This window comes from Mercenaria mercenaria, chromosome 13 (assembly GCF_021730395.1).
Source record: "Mercenaria mercenaria strain notata chromosome 13, MADL_Memer_1, whole genome shotgun sequence".
Classification (NCBI taxonomy): domain Eukaryota; kingdom Metazoa; phylum Mollusca; class Bivalvia; order Venerida; family Veneridae; genus Mercenaria; species Mercenaria mercenaria.
This window is the reverse complement of record NC_069373.1, coordinates 47,790,250-47,817,574: the sequence shown is the minus strand read 5'-3', so window position 1 is coordinate 47,817,574 and position 27,325 is coordinate 47,790,250. Positions and strand designations below refer to the sequence as shown.

Sequence of the window (27,325 nt, the reverse complement as noted above, 5' to 3'; positions counted from 1 at the left end):
GGATTTAATAGCAAACAAACTACACAGATACTCAAATTATAGACTGTTAGACAGCAAATGTACAAAAAACAAACTGTGCCAACTTCTCAGGAATCTCTTATAAGATTTTGTACAAGTATGTATTTTCTTAAAACAGTGTTACACTTACTGTCTACAGGCAAGTCAGACTCGATTTTACCTTGTCCACACTCACCTCAACTTGCCTTGGCTAAATATTTTATGCATACATAAGGCCTCACCAAATTAAAAAGTTGTTCATCGGATTTGCCGCTCGTATATTTTCAGAAACACAAAAAAAATTTTTTTTTTTTTGTTTTTGGCTTGCGCTCGCCCCATTGAAAAAAATCGATCCAAAATTGTTTGGTGCGCTACTTTTTACGGACGTAAAAGTGTATAAATGCTTATACTTCCAGTCCCAGATTGTTCTCAAATGGATTTTAATCAAAATAAATACATACTACGCACACATCGTCTATAATAAATCCTAATACTTATATTTAGTTGCATTAAAGTTATTTCCCCTTTATGCAGTTACGCCATTTTCTTCAAATGTTTACCAAATTACATACTACAAAAAATTGATTTATTTCATTGAAACTGGATGAAGAAAAACATGCTAATTTGTTTGATAACATCAATCTACATTATTTTGGTAAGGGTAAATACTTATTGATGCATGTCACTTATCTGTTTTCTGTTTTTTTCCTGTCCAAATGATCAGCATTTGCATACAAAAGTTGGTGGGGTAAGGAATTTACATTACGAGTTGTTTTCAGGACAGTTTTGATTTTCAAATTTTCCAATCATTTAGTAGACTAATGTTAATGCACGTTAATCTCCATTTCAGACTTTAATTGAGACTTTGTTTCAACAAATTTAATATGTTATGAAAGTTTGAAGTTAGGAAAAAGAGCTGTACATAAGACGTCATGCTCGACTTTTCTAAATCAGAGCTTTGCCAATAAAAGGGGCATAATAGTCAGAAGCTATTAAAGTACAGAGCTATTGGTCATTAAATAAAACTTAATTAAAAATATTCTATGTTAAAAAGGGGCGTAACTCTGTCTTGATTCAGGCTTAAGAGTATTGTTTCTCCTGGTGTAGACTTTGACAGTAAATAACTGTTCTAAGTTTCAAATCAGAAGCTTTAATAAATCTAGCAACACTCGCATAGATATTTTATGTATCAAAAACTTTGTAAAGTCAGCTAAGAATGCTACATTTTCATAGCAGTAAATATTCGATTCAATATTTGATTACAGTGTACTGTATGACAATGTTATTACCTTTTTTCATGAGTTCGCGTTGTTGTGCGTCTGCGGATTAGATTTTCTCAATCCCTGGGGACTTACTTTTTAATTTAAAAGGGCTATACATTCTATTTTAAGGTTTTTATTAGTCAGTCGAAAGCCAAATGAAGACAAATATATTTCTTCGCTCTTCGCTCGCTCCTGATTTTCTCAAAAACCAAAAAAAATATTTAAATTATTTTTTCGCTCGCCGCCTCAAATTTTTCAGAAAAAAATCCGATGAACAACTAATCAATTTGGTGTGGCCTAATACAAAAAACTATTTGAATTTATGTGGAGTTACCAGTTATTTATACATGTTTAAAAAGCATTGTAATAATCACAAGTATCAAGCACAATTGAAAGAAGAAAAAGACTTTTGATTGGAAGCAGTAAAGTCTTAATAATATCACAAAAAGCTGATAGACCAAATGACGATGTCTTCCAAACTGATAATTATCAATCTGACTAAAGTACTTGATCTTCTAAACGAAGATCTGAGGATGACCCATTCACATACATCTTTCTGTATATTTGGATTTCCGAAATTGCGATTTTTATTTTTTGCAAATCTGTTTTTATTTGAACCAATCAGACGACTCGTTTCAACAAGCATTTGGCTGAACCATCAAAATAGCATCGAATGTCAAAGGGTGAAAAAAATGTGCAGTCAGTCCGGGGCTCGAACCCAGAACCCCTCGCTTACAGGGCGAGTGCCCTACCAACTGAGCTAACCGGCTGTCTGACACCTTACTTCCGTACCGTGACATATAATTTCTCTCAAAACATGAGGGTGTAGTTGCGATGTGGTCGTCATAAGAATTGTAAACATGACAAGAGGGCCATGATGGCCCTATATCGCTCACCTGTTATCATTGCACTTAAGACAAGTCTTCAAGGTCAAAAGATCATAACAGAAATCAATCAAAAGAATTATGAGAAAATATAGTTGAAATTTTCTTTAAGTAACTTTAAAAACAAGATTTGAAAACTTTTTGTAGAGGCCCACTAGGCAATGCTACATGTCAAATATCTCAGCTCCTCTGGGTTATTTTTAGAAAATTATGAAGATTTTTCTATGTACAATCAAGGGGTCATGATTTGAATAAATGTTGTAAAAGTCTACTATGCAATGCTTCATGTCAAATATCTAAGATCTAGGCCTTCTGGTTTATTTTTAGAATTTTTTTTAAAGATTTTCCTATGTAAAATCAAGTGACCCCTAGGGCAGAGTCAGTTTTGACCCCGGGGGACAAGGTTTGAACAAATTTTGTAGAGGTCCACTAGGCAATGCTACATGTCAAATATCTAGTCTCTAGGCCTTCTAGTTTACTTTTAGAAAAATTTTGAAGATTTTCCTATGTAAAATCAAGTGACCCCTGGGGCGGGGTCAATTTTGACCCAGGGGGTCATGATATGAACAAATTCTGTAGAGGTCCTCTAGGTAATGCTACATGTGAAATATCTAAGCTCTAGGCCTTCTGGTTTATTTTTAGAAAACTTTTGAAGATTTTCATATGTAAAGTCAAGTGACCCCTAGGGCGGGGTCAATTTTGAACCCCGGGTCATTATTTGAACAACTTTAGTAGAGGTCCACTAGGCAATGCTACACGTCAAATATCTAAGCTCTAGGGCTTCCGGTTTTTGAGAAGAAGATTTTTTTAAATATTTTCCTATGTAAAATCAAGTGACCCCTGGGGCGGGGTCAATTTTGACCCCGGGGGCCATGATTTGAATAAATTTTGTAGAGGTCCACTAGGCAATGCTACATGTGAAATATCTAAGCTCTAGGCCTTCTGGTTTATTTTTAGAAATTTTTTGAAGATTTTCCTATGTAAAATCAAGTGACCCCTGGGGCAGGGTCAATTTTGACACGGGGGTCATGATTTGAATAATTTTAGTAGAGGTCCACTAGGCAATGCTACATGTCAAATATCTAAGCTCTAAGGCTTCTGGTTTTTGAGAAGAAGATTTTTTAAGATTTTCTTATGTAAAATCAAGTGACCCCTGGGGCGGGGTCAATTTTGACCCCGGGGTCATGATTTGAACAAATTTGGTAGAGGTCCACTAGGCAATGCTTCACACCAAATATCTAAGCTCTAGGTCTTCTGGTTTTTGAGAAGAAGATTTTTAAAGTTTTTCCTTTCGGTTGCCATGGCAACCAGTGTTCTGCATGGAATTCAATTCTTTGAACAATTTGAAAGGGGGCCATCCATCGAACATCCCTGTGAAGTTTCATCAAAATTGGCCTGTTGGTTTAGGAGGAGATGTGGTTTAAAGGAAAGTGTGGACGGACGGACGGACGCCGGACCTCACCCTGAGCACTTTGTGCTCAGGTGAGCTAAAAAACCCAGGCTAAATAAAGATTTTTTAAACTTCTACTTTCATATACAAAATGTTGTAAGCATGGCTCTGATTGGCTAGCGGAAGGGTAGTCAGAATGAGGCTATCAATAGCACGTCTTCAGATCCTAAGCGAAGTGTAATTGGAGTCTAGGAGATGCACTTTAGTCAGATAGGATAATTATTAATCTGTCCCATTTAACAGACACAGTATTGAAAGCACTGCTAGAAATACATGACAAGTTTTAGTATGAAAATTTGCAAGTTAATTTAATATTTGCAAGCTGAAATGTCTTCTCCTCGCAAAAAATTGTGACAACAAAAAAATTAATGCTAGCCCTGCCTTATTTCTAGCATAATAGGAATTTTGATAGATCTTTCTTGGAAATTTCTTACAAAAGCTCTTTTATAACCATCATTTTACCTGAATAATTTATACTGAATCAGGAAATATTTGTGTGTGTGTGCGTGCGCGTGTGTTTTTGTCACACTGACACAATGTACAGCCTTAGACTAGTGTCTTACTGGTGGAGAAAGTCCCCAGGTGCAAATACAGGCACCAGGGTATAACCCAACAGTGACACTGTCCGTAAGCCAACTGGATTTCATCCTTACATAAAAAAATTCTATGTCATCCCTTGTCTAAGTTTCGAACCCAGCAGCAAGTAAAATGGCATGTGGTTCGAAGTCAAACCTTTACAACCCAGAAACATGGAGCTTACCTCTATCTCCAGGAACCCCGGAATCAGGATTTATTACACAAGGAAAAAGCCATGGACATCTTGTAAGAGTCCACCTGTTTGAGAGCTGCACCATTATGTTCTATGATCTATTATATAAGTTATAGCCAGTCAGGCCTAGTGCCAAGTCTATGGGTCTATAAAGTGATTGTAAATTCCCAGGTAATTGCTGCTTGTGCTCCACCCTCTATATGAAATAGATTCTCTATCAGCAGGTTTTCAGGAAACACTGCAACATGTGTAGGTAAATGTTTACCTATATATCAAATTCTGCCAGGAAATATGCCTAAAATGCTTATCAGCATTCTTTGAAAGCAACCATGACCACTGCTTGTTTCTCAGTAGAGTTTTGCCACTCTGTTTCCTGGTAGAAGTATATATGAACTAAGAACTATAAAAACATCAAAACATGACGATTAAGTTGTTTCGATTCATGCAAAGCTGAATTTTGAAATTGAAAACCCTGTACATAACGTACATGTTGCCATGTTGTGAGACATGTAGTATAAATATATTTTTCAAATATTTTTTTTACAAGAGAATGAACCTCTCAAGTGCATATTTGTTTCAAAAATCTAAAATTTCCTCAAACCTGAGGCACCTGTTTCATCCTCAAAGTGCCAGGCGAACGTGTCAGATTGTCTGTTACAGATGACTGAGTATGACATTCAGTTTCAGTCTCAAAGTCATGACCATGACGTTTAATTGACCTATTCCCCCTCCACCCTTCCCCCAACCCTGCAAAACAAAAAAGGGCCACCTGCTGACTCACGTGATGTAACAATTTTGCTTTATTCCCAAACATTCTGAACAGGAGTTACTGACTGGACTGACGATTGGCAAGACTGACCCCCTACGTGAAAAACTCCTTGGAAGGCGGCATAAAAATATTTAGAAGTACTAACCTCTCCTTCTGTTGATGGTACAACATCTGAATAGCGAGATTCACAAATTACATCCGATAATTTCCTAACTGGACCAGTTGGCATTCCAGGGAAAGACCTTGCACAATCATACGCAAAATATCGATATACATTCCACGTATTTCCAAAATCAAAGGACCTTTCAACATACATTGCTTTTGGTCGGAAAGTTTTAAATGTCATAATTAAATGTGTAAAATGAAATTCCGCCTCTAAGTCTAACTGAATATAAGCATGCTGAACACCATTTTCCGCTTGCCACCATTTAAACTTCCTCTCACGAAAAGAGGAAACAATATTTTCAATCCGGTGACTATCACTATACTGTTGTGACCATGGCTGCCTTGAGTCACATAGAAAACATTTTTTGTCATCGTCTAAATGGCTGACAATACAGTATCTTTCGCGTCTATCCATACCGCACGTGGAATTTGTGGTGAGATTACCCTCTCGTCCAATCAACAAATCTCCCGTTGCAGGATAACAACTGCCCTGCTCGCATTGTGGCTGACGTCGTCCAACTTGACTTATTGCACCTGAAATTTACATGAATGGGTTAAGGGAAATATTTTTTTAAGTTCTGTTAAACCAACATCAATTTTTCTGAAAAGAAAAATAGATTTAGTAACCAGAGCTACCAGCATCAATCTATTTGATGAACAGTTTCCAGCTTTTAGTACCACAAAAAACACAAATTACAGCCAGTATGTGCAAAGACAGCTTATACTAATTTTTTAGGCAAAATGTTCGAAACAAGGACAGAAACAAGTTTGATGATGACCTTCTTGACAACGTAGGGAAGGATGATTAACTTCGGGTCGATGGAGGAAGGGGCATAAATTCACAAGTTAGTATTAATTTTACTTAAATTCTATAGGCCGTTTCAAGTTCGAAAGCATTTGGCCTAGTAGTTTCTGAGAAACCTGCTTACATGCAAAACTTTGACAAGAAATTCTAAATTAAAAAGGGGCATAATTTTGACAAAATAAAAGCTGAGTTATGTAAATTGTTCTGGGAGGTCAGCACATGATGCCAAAGACATGTGTGAAGTTTGAAAGCATTTAAACCTGCTTACATGCGAAACTTTAACCTTTTGTGATCTGGACGCAGACACTGACGAAAGGGTGATTTCAATAGCTCTACTATTTGAAGTATTTCAAATATCGTAGTGGAGCTAACAAGAGGGCCATGAAGGCCCTGTATCGCTCACCTGACCTACTGACCTAAAGATCATCAAGATTAACATTCTGACCAAGTTTCATTAAGATATTGTCATAAATGTGGCTTACACAGTGTTAACTAGCTTTTCCTTTGATTTTACCTGGTGACCTAGTTTTTGAACCCATCTGACCCAGATTTAAAGTTGGCCTACAGATCATCAAGATTAACATTCTGACCAAGTTTCATTAAGATTCAGTCAAAAATATGGCCTCTAAAGTGCTAACTAACTTTTCCTTTGATTTGACCCGGTGACCTAGTTTTTGATCCCACAAGACCCAGATTCGAACCTGACCTAAAGATCATCAAGATTAACATTCTAACTAAGTTTCATGAAAAAAAAGTCATAAATGTGGCCTCTAGAGTGTTAACAACCTTTTCCTTTGATTTGACCAAGTGACCTAGTTTTTGAACCCACCTGACCCAGATTTGATCTTGACCTAAAGATCATCAAGATTAACATTCTGACCAAGTTTTATTAAGATATGGTCATAAATGTGACCTCTAGAGTGTTTACTAGCTTTTCCTTTGATTTGACCTGGTGACCTAGTTTTTGATCCTACGTGACCCACATTCAAACTGGACCTAAAGATCATCAAGGTTAACATTCTGACCAAGTTTCATGAAGATACTTCATAAATGTGGCCTCTACAGTGTTAACAAGCTTTTCCTTTGATTTGACCTGGTGACCTAGTTTTTGACCCCAGATGACCTAATATCGACCTCGTCCAAAATTTTATTGCGTGTAACATTCTGACCAAGTTTCATTAAGATTGGGCCAAAATTGTGACCTCCAGAGTGTTAACAAGCTTTTCCTTTGATTTGACCTGGTGACCTAGTTTTTGATCCCAGATGACCCAATATCGAACTCATCCAAGATTTTATTGAGGGTAACATTCTGACCAAGTTTCATTAAGATTGGGCCAAAATTGTGACCTCTAGAATGTTAACAAGCTTTTCCTTTGATTTTACCTGGTGACCTAGTTTTTGACCCCAGATGACCCAATATCGAACTCGTCCAAGATTTTAACATTCTGACCAAGTTTCATTAAGATTGGGTCAAAATTGTGACCTCTAGAGTGTCAACAGTCAAATTGCTGACGCCGACGGACGACGGACGCTGACGGACGACGGACACAGGGCGATCACAAAAGCTCACCTTGAGCACTTCGTGCTCAGGTGAGCTAAAAATACATGAAAACATAATAACTTACAACTAACTTATGTGGACTGTCAGAGTATTAAGAGTACAGTATCTGAAATCTTGGGTCAATGGCCACTTTAAACATTTTTTCACTAGAATTTCGAGTGGATGTTATAAACTCAGTTCTCTTCAAACAATTTACCTCTTGTGACTATCTCCTACACATTTTATATCAACAAATAAATACCGACATAAATTACCATATACCATATATGTTCTAATAATGTGCCCAAATGCATTATTTCAAAGAGCTAATATCTCTGCATGCGAAATTTTTGCATGTTTTAAAGTCTTTTGATTGTATATAACATAAAATGACTTACAAACATGTAAGCCTTTCCCTGCTAAATTTCCATAATGAACTTGTCCATTTTTCAGTTTGGACAATGCCATTAACTGTTAAAAGGGGTGCTTACCAAAAAGATACTGACTGAATGGCCAACAGTGCAGATCATGATCAGACTGCACAGATGTGCTGGCTAATCATGATCTGCACTGGTCGCAAAGGCAGAACCAATCGTGTCCAGCATGATATGGGTTAACAATCAACACAAATGAATATTTTGGCTTTTTCTTCTATTTTTGTCAATCTCTTAATACCATGCTTCTATTATCTGCAGAAGAAGTGAAAGGATTATTCAACACTGGCCTGTCAAGTGTCATAAACTTCAACTGAATTGAACAGCCATGGTACAAATTTCTTACTAAAATGTTGTGTTCAAAGAACATATAAATACCACAGAAAAATAAATGAAGCACAACTTTCAATTGCGAATTTGTTTGAAGTCATTTAGTGTGGTTACATACATTTTTGGGGGGCATACCAGAATAACAATTTGGTATATTTTTTACTATTTGACCACATATATCATCCCATCAACCCTTACCCTGCTAAATTTCTATAATGGACTTGTCCATCTTTCAATTTAGACATTACCATTGACTGTTAAAAAGGGTGTTTACCAAAAAGATACTGACTGAATAGGGAACAGTGCAGATCACAAATGATGATCTACACTGGTCAAAAAGGCTGAATCAATGGGCCCAGCATGATAAAGGTTAACATTTTTATCTTACAACTTTTTTTGGCAATGAACAAAACTTAATATAACTTTGCACTCAAGATATATTCTATCATAAAACTACTGTTCTCGTCACTTTTCGGGTTGTTTTAACAAGGGAGAAAACGTGTGTAAACATGCTGTTATAACACCTTTTTATATATGCGCGTTCCTTGGCAAAGCGAAAACGTATTACGGCCCCAAAACGAATAATTCAAAATAATATGGAAATGACGTCAACGTGAAAAAAACACACAGATATTCCAGTGTATTTCATGGAAACTTAATTACGTTGAGGTAGAATGTACAATTACTAGTATTTTTCCGCGTTTTATGCTAGAATAGCATTAGCTCATGTTCATTTCGTGTTATAACATCATCATAATCCCTCAGGATATGTTGGTACCCGAGCCCGAACCAACCAATCCCTTGGGATTCTGCAGACATAACAACACGAAAAAACATGCGTTATGCCTACAACTGCCCTACTTTTGCACTAAACAAAATTCTTTTTCCCCAACAACTATTCATTTTAACAGACAAGATGAAAGCTATTTTCAGATGACTTTCTTGAGTGTATTTTCTTTTAATAAACATAATTATCCTTTTAGAGATGAAGACTTGATTGATGTAGGTTTACTAATTGCATCAATGATAAGAAAAATACAAAACACTTGAGTATGGGCATCAAAACATTTAGTTCATCCCTCCACATTAAAGACCTGCCACATGTACACAGTTTCTTTATCAGTTGATGGAGCTAAGCTGATCTTTTTTTCGTAAGTCTGACAGTAAGACTCCCCGACAGCTGTGTTTCATCTTTGATGGTACATGTATACTATATCTAAATACACATGGGAACTATAAAACTTACTTCTGAAATTTATACACTTTAAATAGTGTTTGAGTCTGCAGCCTGATGATGGTAGATAACAAATTAATGCTCATGTACATGTAGGAAGTATGTAGTGCTTTTCTTACAAAAAACTAGAATGTGTCTGTAGGACACAGGGTGTGCCCCCCACTGGTACATTAGTCACAAATAAGGGGCAATAATTCAAATGTTTGCAGTCTTAATGGGGTATAGCCTCAACAAACATTTTATGAAAAGGGTTCATTATTCTAGGCCCTATACTTTTTGAGCTATGAGCATCACAAACAAAAAATCCACTATTCTGGCTATTTCAAGGGCCATAACTCTGTAATAAGAGTAAGATTCTCAAGAAGAATGCCAAGAGTGCAAGGCCACATCATGATAAAGACTCCTGCAAGGTTTCCTGAATTTACATCTAATACTTTTTGAGCTAGGCACATAATTAGGTGAAAAAGTGCATTTTTTTACTATTTCAGGGGCCATAACTTAAAAAATAGGGGTGGAACCAGCCAAAAAATTAGAGGTGTGCAAGTTTATATCATGATAAAGACTTATGCAAGTTTTCAACCATTTATATTAAATACTTTTTGAGCTAGGCACGTCACAAGGTGAAAATGTGCATTTTTGACTATTTCGGGGCCATAACTCTAAAAATAGGGGGCATAGCCAGACGAAAAATAGGAGGTACGCAAGTTCATATCTTGATATAAACTCATGCAAGGTTTCATCAATTTATATGAAATACTTTTTTACCTAGGGGTGTCACAAGGCGAAAATGTGCAATTTTGACTATTTCAGGGGCCATAACTCTAAAAAATAGGAGGCAGACCCAAAGAGAAATAGGAGGTGCACAAGTTCTTATCATGATTAATACACATGCAAGGTTTCATGAATCTATATCAAATACTTTTTGAGCTAGGCGCGTCACAAGGTGAATATGTGCATTTTTGACTATTTCAGGGGCCATAACTCAAAAAATAGGGGGCGGAGCCAAATGAAAAATAGGAGGTGCCCAAGTTCATATCATGATAAAGAATCATGCAAGGTTTCATCAATTTATATGAAATACTTTTTGAGCTAGGCGTGTCACAAGGTGAAAATGTGCATTTTTGACTATTTCAGGGGCCATAACTCTGAAAATAGGGGGCGGACCCAAATGAAAAATAGGAGGTGCGCAAGTTCATATCATGATAAAGAATCATGCAAGGTTTCATCAATTTATATGAAATACTTTTTGAGCTAGGCGTGTCACAAGGTGAAAATGTGCATTTTTGACTATTTCAGGGGCCATAACTCTGAAAATAGGGGGCGGACCCAAATGAAAAACAGGAGGTGCGCAAGTTCATATCATGATTAATATACACGCAAGGTTTCATGAATCTATATCAAATACTTTTTGAGCTAGGCGTGTCACAAGGTGAAAATATGCATTTTTGACTATTTCAGGGGCCATAACTCTAAAAATAGTGGGCGGAGCCAGATGAAAAATAGGAGGTGCGCAAGTTCATATCATGATAAAGACTCATGCAAGGTTTCATCAATTTATATGAAATACTTTTTGAGCTAGGCGTGTCACAAGGTGAAAATGTGCATTTTTGACTATTTCAGGGGCCATAACTCTGAAAATAGGGGGCGGACCAAAATGAAAAATAGGAGGTGCGCAAGTTCATATCATGATTAATACACATGCAAGGTTTCATGAATCTATATCAAATAGTTTTTGAGCTAGGTGCGTCACAAGGTGATAATGTGCATTTTTGACTATTTCAGGGGCCATAACTCTAAAAATAGGGGGCGGAGCCTGACGAAAAATAGGAGGTGCGCAAGTTCATATCATGATAAAGACTCATGCAAGGTTTCATGAATTTATATCAAATACTTTTTGAGCTAGGCGTGTCACGAACTTCGGACGGACGGACGGACGGACGCACGGACAAGACCAAATCTATATGCCCCCACCACTCATGGGGGGGCACAAAAAACAACTTTAAGCAATAAAACAGCATAGGAGACCCCCACCACTTAGGGACTTCATAGCTGTCAAGGCTCTACAAAGGCCACGAGTGTGATCGGGGTTCGAAGGGAAGGTTGTCCCTCGTAGGGTTCGGAGGGCAATGATTCCGGAGACGCTCTCATATGGAAAAAAATATTTTTTGAACACATACAATCGACCTGCTTTTGAATAGTCTCCCTCCATGTTTACTTTCTGTGCCGTTTATGCTTGCGGTAAAAATGACACGTTGCACCGGTGAATGTAAAAGCTGTATTATACGGTATGAATTATGAAAACACTGTGTCAACGCTGTCTCGCATGTTCGATTCAATAGCTTTCTACGGAAAAACAATTGACTGCTCTAATTTTTTTAAATGCGTGTGGAACAGTAGGCGTGTGAGCGTGATCTAGGGCCGAAATGCGTGTGACACACGCGCAATGCGTGTGTCTTGACAGGTATGGGACTTATTCAGACCATCCAGTATGTACAGTCAAAGACAGCTAAAAGCCCAAAAATATGCTTGCTATTGCGGAACAAAGATCAAATTTATGAAATTTATACACTCTTACCAAGATTATAAAATAATTTGTTATTACATAATTAATGTAAGGCAACTTCTTCGAAATAAAACACACAGTCCTTTTACTAATAACCATAATACATTCAAATTGAGAGCTAAATGCTTAATTAAATATTTACTTTTAAGTTTTTGTGCAGTATTATTTCATAGTGAACACATCAAATTTCACTCTTTCGATAATTTCATGGTGCATAGACACATAAACACCCACATGTTGATAATGTGCCCATTACAGAGAAGCCTATTTATAAGCCCCAATGTTGAATGTATATAAAATAAAAACATTTTCATTTATATTCATAAATTCATTGCACCGACTGGTGTCAAAGCCCAAAACGAAGCTAGATTTATACTTGTTTGAATTACTGGGACACTTGACACAATCGTATCCCACTGTCAGGTGATATTTATCCAATCTTCATATTTCACAGTGACGGATGACCTACTTCTCCATATTTATTTCGCTTTCTACATTTTCGCCCGATTATTAATTTGACTCATTGTTTGCTTTCGAATTACCATCATTTCAAAACTGTTGAAAATGGAGAGCAGTGAGGGCGAAGAGCGAGAAAAAAGAATTCTATTAGCAAGTGTATTAATTTCTTTCAAACATGAAAGTCCTGTAATTGTATATCTTATAACAATTTCTGTATTACTTATTATTCACTGTTAAATTTCTACCAAATTTCTCAGTTACTCATTATTCAGAATATAGAATTTCTATCAGAAATGAATACGTTGAATGACAGACAATTCAAAAGCGATCTGAGGCATTATTTTTCTCTAGGATTCAAACACTTTGACGCAGTCCACCATATGGATGGGAATGAAATCTGACAACTGAATGTTCTCATCTGGGTTAGATTTAGCAATTATTGACCTGGCTAAATTCTATTTGATTATAATAATTTCAATGCGCAGAACCTGAAATGATTCTGATTTAATTTACCTCCACAACAGTTGCCTTTATGAGCTGTGTGGGGCTGTGAGCATGCTTAAGAGTGGGTCCCTCCTTGATGGTCCATCAGGACAACGGTCGGAGGTTTTTCAATGTTATGGTATAACAGTACATTTCTGCTTCACAAACAAACCATACTGAGTGCTATTACTGGTTGTATTGCCTACTGGTGGCTTCCAAAGGTAGTAGCGAGGAAAGCCAAACTTGCAGAATCAAACGAAATTATCCTTATGCATCAAACCCCTTTTATGTAAATAACACAAAAGTTCAGAACATGAAAGAGACAGACACTGATTTCGGGAGAGAAAAAAGGAAAGAATACAGATATTTCAACTGATCACATGGCGAATCCCAACAGATCACATGGCGAATCTCAACAGACCACATGATAAATCTCAACAGATCACATGGCAAAGTTGCTGATTAAGAGCATTTTCCAGTCTAAATGTTAATGTATTTATAGGTAACAACCACCCAACTATGTTTTACAGCGAATATTAATTTTATCTATAAAACTTCATCAGGAATACACAAAATGCACACCAATTTTATTAGATTATCTACACTTCTTTGCCAAGAATACAAAAAAATTTAATGTTAATTCTTTGTACACAAATTTACCAAGAATTCAAAAATTAATACTAATTTCATTTCATTTAATTTACCACCACTTCTTAAAAATATTAATGAATAGATTTCTGTGTGAAACAACATGTAAACGATGTTTATCATTTAGCAATTTTCTTTCAGTTTTTTTCAAGAACACATAACTTAATGGTAAGTCAAATCCCTCAGGTACAGTACATAATATATATGAGCCATGCCATGAGAAAACCAACACAGTGCATTTGCGACCATCATGAATCCAGACCAGCCTGCGCAGCCAGGATCCATGCTGTTTGCTAACAGTTTCTCTAATTACAGTAGGTTTTGAAAGCGAACAGCATGGATCCTGACCAGACTGCGTGGATGCGCAGGCTGGTCTGGATCCATGCTGGTCGCAAACCCACTATGTTGGTTTTCTCATGGTGCGGCTCATATACATGTTTATACAATGTAACATTCCACCATTTCACACTTACCTTGGAAAGTTGCAAAAACTACAACCAGTAATCCTATATGAACCACTTCCATTTTGTAAGTTTAATGTGAGATTATTTCCTTATCAGCAACCCTAATCTCTCAGCAGGTAGATACAATGACTAATCCAGTCTTATATCACTAGATAGGGGAGATAATCCTTGCCTATCCAATTCTGTTACAAACTACTGCCAGCATTATTCTTCAGCTCTGCAGGATCCTGTGAAATGTAAAACAGGTCTTGATCAATATATAGGTAAGTTTTCAGAAACTAAACAGAAACTATATAACAAGCTTTTAGCGTGAAAGAAGCACTTGCTGAATTTATCACACATGATATAAGTTGTTATTATGCGTATTATGAGATTTAATGAATCCTTAACACATTTCTTTTATTATTACAGTACGATAGAACTTCGATGCACTATATGCAAATAAATAAATCCTCAAGCCCTTATATTCATGAAACTGTAGATCTGACGAAAGTACTCTCATATTCAAAAATATCAAAATTTTCACGTCACTCTGTTTAAAATGGATAATTCTAACCAAAAGCTTTTATTTCTCAACTTCAGCTGATCTCAATTCAATTTAAAACTATTCATCTAAAAAATCAAAAGGGAAATTTATTCTGTCTGCCTCAGTCAAATTCAGCAAGGGGAACTTGTCCAATATCCTTCTCAACCTGATGTGAAGACAGAAGGGTTTTTATACTGAAGAGTGGAAGGGGCCCAGGCATCTGATATTGCAGAATTTCAGCAAACCTGATGTAATGTCAATTTTTAGTGAAACTACATGAAATGAAAGAAAGTATCTGTGTGGAACAGACCTGTAAACAACCCCTATTAACGACTTAAAAAACCTTGGGAAGAGGTCAATATTAGCTGCTTTGGGCTGTGTTTGTATTAATGCAATCTGCCATCACAAAAAGTAATTAAGTGTGCAGAAATCGTACAGTCACCACTCCATTTAAGTACAAAATGTAAGCAATGTCCAGGCCTTTTCTGTCAGACTGTTGGAGGAGGCTCCAACAATGTGTTAAAAAGGTTCCCAAAAGGCCAAAAAATTGTCAGGTTCCCAGGGTGCTGGAAAATTTTGCATGGTTATCTCTCATACGCTTGCCATCCAGTGGCAGTTCGCCATTCGTGACTACAGACTAGGGCATCAGTAACAGTGCTTTGGTGCTTATCATTTACAGTGGAACCTGTTTTTCCAATTTCAGAACCTAGTGACCCCATATACACACTTGAAATTAGGTCTCCATGCAAGAAAGTTTCTTTGTCATACGTATGACATTATGATTCCTGACTCAAGTCATTAGTTATGACATGTAACTGTCTTTTCTATTTTCAGTAGTGATGACCTTGGCTGTGAACCTAATGCACTTGGGTTTTTTCCCCTTCATAACAGGGGCCATTAATAGGCCCCTTCCCCTCAGTCTTCATCCTGCTGAATTTCTAAAAATTCAATTTGTTATAATTCGAAGGGGTGTTTGCTGAAAATTTACTGACTGAACAGAGAACAGTGCAGACCAAGATCAGACTGCACAGATGTGCAGGCTGATCTTGGTCTGCACTGGTCACAAAGGCAGAAATATTTACCACCAGCAGGCTAAAGATTAAGTTACTGAGCAGAAACCAAAGTTTGACACCGCCAAAACAATGACATTCACCAATGAGGACTGGGGAAGGGGTTGTGTAATGCCAGCATGGTGCAGATGTGATACCGCTCAAATGTCATAGTTACATGTATACACTATAGATTGCTTGAATAGTTTTGGTGAAGTGTTATATGGACACGCAAGGAATAAATCAGTAAAAGTATTTTGAAATTAGGCCAGTGCTTTCTGACGTGAAGACTTTTAATGTTTCCTCTAAATAAACAAGAGGGTCATGATGACCCTATATCACTCACCTGCTAAATCTGACCTTGAAATCATCATGATAAACATTCTGACCAAGTTTCATGAAAATAGGGTTATAAATGTGGCCTCAAGAGTATTAACAAGCTTTTTCTTTTATCTGACCAGGTGACCTAGTTTTTGACCCCGCATGACCCTGTTTCGAACCTGGCCTAGGAATCATCAAAATAAACATTCTGACAAAGTTTCATGAAGAAAGGGTCATAAATGTGGCCTCTAGGGTGTTAAACTTTTCCTCTGATTTGACCTGGTGACCTAGTTTTTGACCCCACATGACCCAGTTTCTAACCTGGCCTAGAGATCATCAAGATAAACATTCTGTGCAAGTTTGTATCAAATCAAAGCATAAATGAAACCTCTATATGACTGAAAGGGGCAAAATAGAAAATTTGGGCAGTAACTCTAGAACCCATGATGGAATCTAGTTGATTTGCGAAAGGAACCGAGATCTTATTGTGACATGTTTAAGTTGTGTGTTAGTGTGGTTAAAATCAAATGTAAAATGTCACTTCTATCATGTTAACAAGGTAAAAATTGACAAATTTTGGCCCTTTCAGGTGTCATTCAGGGGCCTTAACTCTGGAACCTATGATTGGATCTGACGGTTTCATCATGGAATCCAAGATCTATTGTTGTTAAAGATATTTACAAGTTTGTATCAAATCAAACTATAAATGAAATCTCTATATGGTTGCAAAAGCAAAAATAGCAAATTTTGGCCTTTAAAGGGGCCATAACTCTGGAACCTATATGGGATCTGGCCAGGAGATAGTATGCCAATACAAGTTGTGTGCAAGTTTGATTAAAATAGATTGTAAAATGCAGTCTCTATCGTGTTCACAAGAAATTGTAGATGGACATATGACGGACGACACAAAAGCTCACCTTGTCACTATGTGACAGGTAAGCAAAAATTGGGAGAGGACCTTATAACAATGCTATAGACCAAGTTTGACGAAGATCTATTGAGCCGTTCCTGAATCTTGATAGAGGTCCATGCCAGAGTGCTACTGACCAAGTTCAGGGCACTAGACAACTTTTGGGGACAGGTACCCATACCCTCAGGAAGGGGAATTTTTCGACATTTTAAGATGAAAAGGGGAAGTTTAAGCCATGTATATGTAACTTCTTTTCACACTTATTAATACTGTTTCCAATCATTTCTAACTGATGTGACTATATTGCAACAGCAATCTTCCTTAGAGGCACTATATAATATTAAAAGAAAGAGTTAATATCTATTTGTGTCAAACAACCTATCATCAGGGGAATTTTCTTCTGAAAAAGGGGAAAAAAACATTATTATTTTAGGAGGGGAATGGTACCCATATTCGGCCCCACTAATGGCCAAACGAGTGCCCTGAAGTTTGTTGTAATTCTAACCAGAGGTTTCCAGGAGGAGATGATTACTGATCAAAACTGGGAGAATAACCTATATTAATAGCTCACCGTGATCAAAGTTCAGGTGAGCTAATAAGAATAATATAGTGAACTTTTGCCTGCATAGTACAAAAAAAGTCAACTCTGGCCTCATTTTTCAATGGGGTAAAAAGTCATGTAGGGTTAGAATTTAACTTTTTGCTCTTGCACATTTTTGTGGGTACACGAAATTTAATGTGCAAAATATCAATTTTACTCACAATTTTTGCAACCATTTTTGGTAGAAACTTATATACATAAATTCCTGGTTATCACTGGCGCACTGCCAGACCTGTCTGAAAACTCTTTAATATGAAATAAGGCACTGCCTCAATCGGGAATCGTCAGTCCATCAGCTTGCCCAGAAATATGCGTTTGTATCAATTTAAAGGTAGATTTTGGAATAAAAAACAAGGAGCTGCATTCAATAAACGCTTGATGCCCCCGGTGGCATCCTCATCATATATGGCCCAAAAACAGCACCTCTGCACAAAGCTCTCTATTTGTTACCACTCTGTCTTTGGTAACTTTTGGTAACCAATGGCCACCAGGAAGTTTCAAAGTACTTATCAAACAAGAGCTGTCGGAGGACAGCAACGCTCGACTATTCAACAGCCTTGTCGATTGAATGAATACGGAAGTCGAAAAAGGGACATAATTTAGTAAAAAAGCAAAACAGGGTTATGGAATCTGCATAGTGCTTATCAGCTCATGACAGTGGACAAGTGTGTGAAGTTTCAATCCATTCCCATTAGTGGGTACTGAGATACCAGCTTATATATAGGAATTTAACCAAAAACTCCTAAGTTGAAAAGGGGGCATAATTTTGTAAAATGCGAAGTTGAGTTATTGACCTTTTGCATTGCATGTCATATCATGACAGTGAACAAATGTGTGAAATTTCAATCCTTTCCCATTAGTGGATACTGAGATACCAGCTTACATACAAAAACTTAACCAAAAATTTCTATGTTGAAAAAGGGGCATCATTTAAAAAAAAAGCAAAATAAAGTTATGGGACCTGCTTTGTGCATGTCAGATCATGACAGTGAATAAGTGTGTGAAGTTTCAATCCATTCCAATTAGAGAGTACTGAGATACCAGTTTACATACAAAACCTTAACCAAAAAATTCTAAGTCGAAAAAGGGGCATAATTTTGTAAAAAAGCAAAATAGAGTTATGGAACCTGTGCAATGTAAGTCAGTTTATCACAGTAAATAAGTGTGTGAAGTTTCAATCCATTCCCACAAGTGGTTACTGAGATACCAGCTTACATACAAAACCTTAACCAAAAATTTCTAAGTCGAAAAAGGGGCATAATTTTGCAAAAAAGCATAATAGAGTTATGGAACCTGTGCAATGTAGGTCAGTTTATCACAGTGAATAAGTGTGTGAAGTTTCAATCCATTCCCACAAGTGGTTGCTGAGATACCAGCTTACATACAAAAACTTCACCAAATCGGGACGCGGACGCAGACACGGACGCCGACGCATGGGCAAGTCCAATAGCTCTACTATTCTATGAATAGTCGAGCTAAAAAAACCAAAACCTCCTCTGTATTTGTTTCCACACTATGTCTTTGATAACTTTTGGTAACCTATGGTCACCAGGATATACCAAGTATTTGAATTACAGTTACAGCAACTGTCTAACTATAAAGTTTATGAGACACGTCAGGGATCACTTTTGGCAGATACTATTATGAGATTAATTCCCATTTGCCTTGAATCAATGAGATTTTTGACAAAATGAATGGGATTTTTTCTTTTTATAATGGGATTTTACATCGGCAGACAACTTTTATTACACTGAAAAACAAACATCTGTTTATCTGTAAGAACAATTATCTTGTAAATAAACAAACATATCCTTTCAGAGACACCTTTTATAACTGTAAAATTCAGTGCCAGTAATTGCTGAATAGGTTGATGAAAGTTGTAACCAAGTCTTGGGTCCACATGCATTATTCCCCTAATGATTTTACTTCAAAGCTGCTTTGTAAAAGCTGAAGTTCAGTTATGTTTTAATCTTTCTGGACTTGATACACTTCCAATGGGTCAAAACAATGTTAAAGTCAAACTTATTTATGACCCTACCCTCAACCATTTCGTTTGGAAATTCGGGCGTTCAGCGCTTTTTTTTATGAAGGGACTTCAGCGGAGGTTTCTCCACCATTTTGTTATTCTCATCACTATTCGTCCGCGCGAATGGAGGCAGAAAGTTTGTCCTTCCAAATGCTTAAATTTCTGTTTCAATGGTATTTTGAAACATCGCGAAAACAGATTATTTTTGTCTGGTAGTCATAATCATCGGACGCTCTATGGAGATAAAAGCAAAATTCAAGCGCCTAAATGAACGTCATACGAAAATTAAGTAACGGCAAGACCACATTTCAGCGAAAAGTTGCAATTTCGGCAAAAGATCTACGGCCACGCGGATGCGATTTTTAAGTGCATTTGAGCAAAATTTATGCGATTTTCGCCAAAATAATGCGAGAATATCGCGAAATCGCTGCCAAAAGTGATCCCTGCACGTACGGGGCATTTATTTGACTCTTAGAAGAATGATTTGGATTTGTGCACATTAAGAAAATCTTTACACAATTTTTTCTAATACAGTAGTACACACGGGAAATTTGATCTCAGCGTTCACGTAACGTACACATTCGGTCCACGGCAGAGTATTCTAAAAATACTGAGGATGTATGACAGAGACTATGTGTCGAGTAAATCACTTTGACGCATTGTATTTTATAAAATTCCGTCAAATAATGAGGAAACATTACAAAGTATCTGCTGTGTATACGGTACCGAAGTCACGTGCGTTGGCTTTTAGACTAATTAGGGACACGGTGTCAAGAAAACAATGCCTCAGTAATTTTATCCCTGCAAGTATTTTCTTGGAAAAACAAAGTAACGTTACGGTCACATATAACACTGAATAACTGTTTTTATTGTATGGTAATTCATGGTGACCAGTAAATCATTTTTAATGCATGACATACTTATTTCTTTACTCTATCACTTTTTACAAATATGGTATATTGGTAATACGGTGGGTGGGTCAGCGCCGATGTCATGATTTTCGTTTCAGACCAATCGAGTTCTCAAAATTTCCGGAGCCTTGATGGATTGTATATTTACTTATTTTGGCGGTAACCACTGCCCATACTATAACTACACAATTACAACACATGATCTCTAGTCTGTACCCATGGCTCTGACTAACTTTTACTGAAAGTTTTAGTCTATTGTAAAATAGTTGCAGATTATTAAAAAATTACTGCTGAACAAGAAGAAAAATATTTGCATGTAAGGTGCTGTTTTTGGGCCATATCTAGGCATCCTTGTCGATACAAGCAACCTAAGTCCAAAACAAGGTCAAGGTGAAGGTCAAACTGAGGTCAGGTGATGTTTGAAGATGAGAAATGGTCACAGGTTACATAGATCTGTATTAGTATCAATTCATTCTTGTAAGCGGTATTGATGCTAGACGGAACAGTCACATTTGGTTAACCAAGAGATGGCCCATATAAAGCAACCTAAGTCCAAAATGAGGTAAAGGTCAAACTGAGGTCAGGTGATGTCTGAAGATGAGGAATGGTCACAGGTTACATCTATATTAGTATCAATTCATTCTTGTAAGCGGTATTGATGCTAGACGAAACAGTCCCATTTGGTTAACCAAGAGATGACCCATATAAAGCAACCTAAGTCCAAAATGAGGTCAAGGTCAAACTGAGGTCAGGTGATGTCTGAAGATGAGGAATGGTCACAGGTTACATCTGCACAGGGATCAGCCTACAAGGCGATTTGAGCGATATCGTCGCTTTAAAGTCGGCCACTTGCCTAATATCGCCTCCGGCGAAATCCAAATCGCCGGTATTTCAGCGAGTTATTATGCGTTACTAGTTGAGTAACAACTTGATGCATATTCTAATAAATTACGATCAAATCATAGGACAACAACAGTACTCGCTGTCAAACTAGCCAAGTCCGTGCGTTTAATATTAACAGTGTCAAGATAATACAAGCCTCGCATTTTTGAATATTTTCTTGGAAAAAAGTAAACGTTAACGGTCACATATTTACACAATATGTATATTATTTATTATTCATGTAAGTACTTAAAAAATTATTTCATTACCATAATTACGTTTTACATGTATATGAATACGTGTCGGGTCTGCGGATGAAATGATTTTCGCAGACGCAGAACGAGCCCTACAAATATTTCAAAAGAGCCTTATAGGATTGTATTTATTTTTCGAAAAAAATAAATAAATACAATTAAAATGATAGTGACATGCTGACAACATGAAAGTTTGCAAAAATGTGCAGATTATAAAAATACGGAACAAAAGAAAAAATTTCATGTAAGGCTGTTTTGGATCGTGCACCTGTCGTAAAAACTAAGCCAAAGTCGTGAAGTAAATTCGGTGATTAAAATTAAAGGCACGGTTACATAGATCTGAGTGTATAATTCATTTAGAAATTCGTAAATTGATATGCAAGAACTCAATTTGGTTAAAAGAGATGGCCTTTATAAAGTCACCTAAGTCCACAAAAGAAGAATGGGATATTAGATAGGGTCACAGAACTAATTGTCATGTCGATTCTTGTACCTATTGATGCTAGACGAAACGTCCCAATTTGGTTACGAGACCAAAGAACTAAGTCCAAATAGTCAGGTCACCTAGGTAGTGATGTTGAATGAGGAATGGTCACGTATCTGCATTAGTATCAAGTAATTCTAGTCAGGGGTATTGATGCTAGACGAAACGGTCCCATTTGGTTAACCTCGTACGGATGGACAAACGGACAGGACAATCACTATATGCCTCCCGCATCAGTAGATGCCGGGGGCATAAAAACAACACTATCCATATTTTGTACTGATGTGCAAGACGTGCGGTTTGGACATGATATGTGGAAGCTTATTAGGCACAAGAAAAAGGCGTATTCTTCTGAAAAATCCAAAGTCAGACAGGTAGGATCGATTCCCTCTAAACCCCTCTACAACAACATTGACATAACTTTCAGCTATTTTTTGTTTCTGGCACACACAAACACATGCATACAAGAGACTTACGAAAATATGCATGGATGTTTCCTATAGATACATATGTGCTATAATATCTAAGCTAGTTCTTGGTCAAATTATTATTATTATTATACCAGATTTATATAGCGCTCTTTTCATGATAATTTAAACACCTTCAAACACCACAAACGCAGCCACACAAGGCGCGAAATTCATCCTCTATTGGTACAAACACAGAGCGATCTGACCAGAGGGACAGAGTGAGATAAAGCCCCCAGAACAGAGAGAGAAATCCATTTTAGATACAGGCCTGTCCGGCTAACTAAGCCTAGCTCTTTTCAGATAGACAGTCTGGTTCTTTAAAGTGCCCGGTGTAATACGCACCAATACATGCGAAGCCGTCTTTCTTGGAAGAACCAGTGCAGCCTCTACTTTCTTGTTTTTGAAGCTACAGCAAAGAGATTTGTATAATTTTTTAACAGATTTCAGTACTTATCTTGAAGAATCTTTACCATGACCTTCTCACCTATTTTTTTTTCTTTTTGAAGCTTTTAGCAAAGAAATCTGTTCAAGCAAGCAATTAAACTCAGGTGAGCGATATAGGGCCATCATGACCCTCTTGTATGATTAGTACTTTTAAACTTCTTGGTGACCATAAGTTACCAAAAGTTATCAAAGACATAGAGTGGAAACAAATACAGAGGTTTTTTTCTTTTTATGGTTAGTACTTTGAAACCTCCTGGTGACCATAGGTTACCAAAGACATATTAGTGGTAACAAATAGACAGCTTTATGCAGAGGTGCTGTTTTTGGGCCATACATTATATGGGTGGGAGACACTCAAGAGCATCTCAGAAATTTCCAGTGCCTGAACCTGGATTCGAACCCCGGACCTCTGGATTGACAGTCAAGCTTGTTACCTGTTACCACTAGACCACCGGACCAAAAATCTCTTCAGTGAATAGTTAAAAACTGCATTTATAATGCAATATACAGTTATTATTAACAAATTCATGTTAACATCTGCCTGAAAGTAGTAAAATTTACTTTTAAAACTGTAATATAATAAAAGGCATGGACAGCTCACTCTTTAATAATTTAATGTTTTTTGTACATGTCCTCCACACCCTTGGGGTGGCAGGGTGTGTGGGCGGCATATTGTAACTGCAGCATCCGTTCTTCCGTCCTAAATTCATGTCAATTCTGTAACTTTGTCATTCATGGTCCATTAGAGTGATTTCAAAATAAGTCTAGAAAGACTTCAAAAGAGAGCAACAAATCTTGTTCAATCTTTGAAAGACTTTACATATACAGACCGGTTGAAAAAAATTAAAATTACCCAGTCTTCATCATCGCAGATTAAGAGGTGACTTAATACAGGTTTTTAAAATCATTAAAGGAATTGATGACTGTCCTTTAGAGAGATTTTTCAAGTACTCTTCTTCAACAAGAGGCCATAACCTAAAACTTGAAATGCCATGTTCTAGAACAACGTTTTGCCTGAACCAGTTTTCTCGTCGTGTTATCAAACCATTGAATGAATTACCACAGTATGTTGTAGATGCTAAAACTGTAAATGACTTCAAAATAAGATTAGATAAGCACTGGCAGGGAGAAACTCCATACAAATTAAGGCACTAAAACACTTGGCTGTAAACTGATTTTAAAGCGATAATGACAATATAATCAGATCTGTCACCATTTTAATGAATAAACTGTGAACAAACAAATTTAACCGTACAGCAGCAATTCCATAAGAAGAGGGGCTTAAAAAGGGGTTTTCACCATTCCACCAAAGCCCAGAATTATCCTACAGGTATCCTACTGGTAAAATGATCATTATGATATAATGATACATGTGTCGCATGCATGCAAAAACCATAAATCTACCCGTCTTACTTTTTGAATGATCTTCCTTTATTGAATATCCATCATGATTTAGTGTCCGAACTGTAACTTTGTCATTCATGGATTGATTTCTAAAAATCTTTGCACCAAATTGCAATTATCAGCACGATACAAAAATTATATATTTCGCCTACAAGAATATTACTCAAATAAGTGGCCAGTAAATTATGGGGAATATGTCTATAATGAGTTCTTGGCTATTATCTAGAAAGTTTAAGTAGTCCAAAACATATAAACATCAAGATAAAGACACAAAATCAACTCATGTGCAACAATGAAAACCTGGCTTCTTTTATAACACACACTGATAAATCCAGTGAAATCTGATATTTGGCAGTTGAACAGTGAGAAAGAAACTAAAAATTCTTGTTCAATTTTAATATTCAACAATGATTAGTTCAATTCATTAATACAAAAGAAAGTATCTGTTACCTTCCAATATTCCAAACAAAAACGCCCCAGGCAAAAGTAATTTCCACTTACTTTCCAAAGTTTGCAAACTTTACACACCTAGATAATCTCCTGAACAAGAACAGCGAAGTAAACTCTTTTCGGACAGACGTTATTTGATTCACCTGTGTAGATACTTTCCTTGAATTTGTAAAAAGTGGTAAAAAAGTTCACAGGAATCGTTTCTTATTGTTTACATTTTAAATGATCATTAAAAAAAGATCATTTATTTACTACATAAAGACGTTTTTAATCAATAAATATTTATACGACCTTAATAGTTACTGTAAATAGAATAGCCTTAGTTCTTATTAAACGACATTCGAATGGCGCCTGCGTCCCCACGATAGTTTAGGTTACAGACAACTAAAATTACCGTACTTTGACAAAATAGGTTATAACACACTAAATAGTTGGTGTTCTTTAGGCATACAGACACTAAATAGAAAAATGGCGCGAAAAAAAATGGTAGTCGCATAATGGCGGATACAAATAGTCCTCAGTTTTTTCGCTGTGTAGAGCTATTTTCCTTATTTTCTTTGCAATTGTTTTGGTAAAATCACATGACAGATCTATGCTTGACATGTAGATAGCATTTTGATCATGAAATAACACCATGACAAAATTTTTCATGGAAACTTAGATCATACACCACCAGTATAATTTGGGGTCTCATTTTTTAGCTGATTTTGCAGTTTGTGTGTTTGACTGAAATTATTTTTCTTGCATCAAACATGACCCCCACTTTTCTTTTGATTTTTAGTTAGCACTGACAATATTCTTCAAGAAAATGTAAGTTACAGAAATTTAAAATGGGTCCTGATGTGTGCTGCGGTCATTGGAAATAGGTCAATTTTATATAGAATAAAGAACAACAACTATTTAGTGTGTTATAACCTATAAGATGACATTGGTAAAAAATGAAATCTGGCCAGATAATGGTGGAAATGGGCTAGTTTGATTAGAATTTGATAGAAAATGACAAATTAATTGCAATTTTGTTGAAAATGAGGATAAAACCCCAAAATATCACATTTTCACTGTTTTGTGTGTATTTTTTTCAAAAACTGCATATTTATAGGCTACTGATTGCTATTTTCTGTCCATCAGAGGTAAAAGTGAAGATATATAACAGTTTAAATGTGTAATTTGCATGCAGATCAGAGTAGAAAATGTCAAAACAGGGCAAAACAAGGCTGAATTTAGGGTAACTGCTTCAACATTATGTCGCGACAGCTATTTTTGACAAAATCTGATGCTTTGTCTTATGGTACTGAAAATGCCATAAAAACTTGGAAACAGTTGATATCAAGCTAAAACCTTGTATTTCTTCATGCATTTGGGTTTCTTGTACATTTCAAATGAAATTGGCACACTGTCAGAGAAAAAAGTTTTTCTTATAGGCATACAGACACTAAATAGAAAAATGGCGCGAAAAAAATGGTAGTCGCATAATGGCGGATACAAATAGTCCTCAGTTTTTTCGCTGTGTAGAGCTATTTTCCTTATTTTCTTTGCAATTGTTTTGGTAAAATCACATGACAGATCTATGCTTGACATGTAGATAGCATTTTGATCATGAAATAACACCATGACAAAATTTTTCATGGAAACTTAGATCATACACCACCAGTATAATTTAGGGTCTCATTTTTTAGCTGATTTTGCAGTTTGTGTGTTTGACTGAAATTATTTTTCTTGCATCAAACATGACCCCCACTTTTCTTTTGATTTTTAGTTAGCACTGACAATATTCTTCAAGAAAATGTAAGTTACAGAAATTTAAAATGGGTCCTGATGTGTGCTGCGGTCATTGGAAATAGGTCAATTTTATATAGAATAAAGAACAACAACTATTTAGTGTGTTATAACCTTTATTCTATATAAAACTGACCTATTTCCAATGACCGCAGCACACATCAGGACCCATTTTAAATTTCTGTAACTTACATTTTCTTGAAGAATATTGTCAGAGCTAACTAAAAATCAAAAGAAAAGTGGGGGTCATGTTTGATGCAAGAAAAATAATTTCAGTCAAACACACAAACTGCAAAATCAACTAATAAATGAGACCCCAAATTATACTGGTGGTGTATGATCTAAGTTTCCATGAAAAATTTTGTCATGATGTTATTTCATTATGAAAATGCTACCTACATGTCAAGCATAGATCTGTCATGTGATTTTAGCAAAAAAAATGCGAAGAAAATAAGGAAAATAGCTCTACAGAGCAAAAAAACTAAGGACTATTTGTGTCCGCCATTATGCGACTACCATTTTTTTCGCGCCATTTTTCTATTTAGTATCTGTATGCCATAA

The 27,325-nt window shown here is 36.4% G+C and overlaps 1 protein-coding gene across 2 annotated transcripts in view; it reads right to left on the bottom strand.

The window, feature by feature from the left end:
* LOC123530069 (laminin subunit beta-1-like) overlaps positions 1–25,277 on the bottom strand; it is an 82,154-nt gene extending 56,877 nt beyond the window's left edge. Inside the window, exons 1-3 of one of the 2 annotated variants that reach the window (XM_045310760.2) lie at positions 24,989–25,277; positions 14,266–14,483; positions 5,277–5,830 (exon numbers count right to left, since the gene is read on the bottom strand). In XM_045310760.2, the coding sequence (XP_045166695.2) occupies positions 5,277–5,830; positions 14,266–14,317 (606 nt within the window). In that variant the 5' untranslated portion in view covers positions 14,318–14,483; positions 24,989–25,277. The remainder of the gene's footprint in view (positions 1–5,276; positions 5,831–14,265; positions 14,484–24,988) is intronic. The other variant, XM_045310761.2, reaches the window with a different exon arrangement.
* Positions 25,278–27,325: the final 2,048 nt, after the last annotated feature.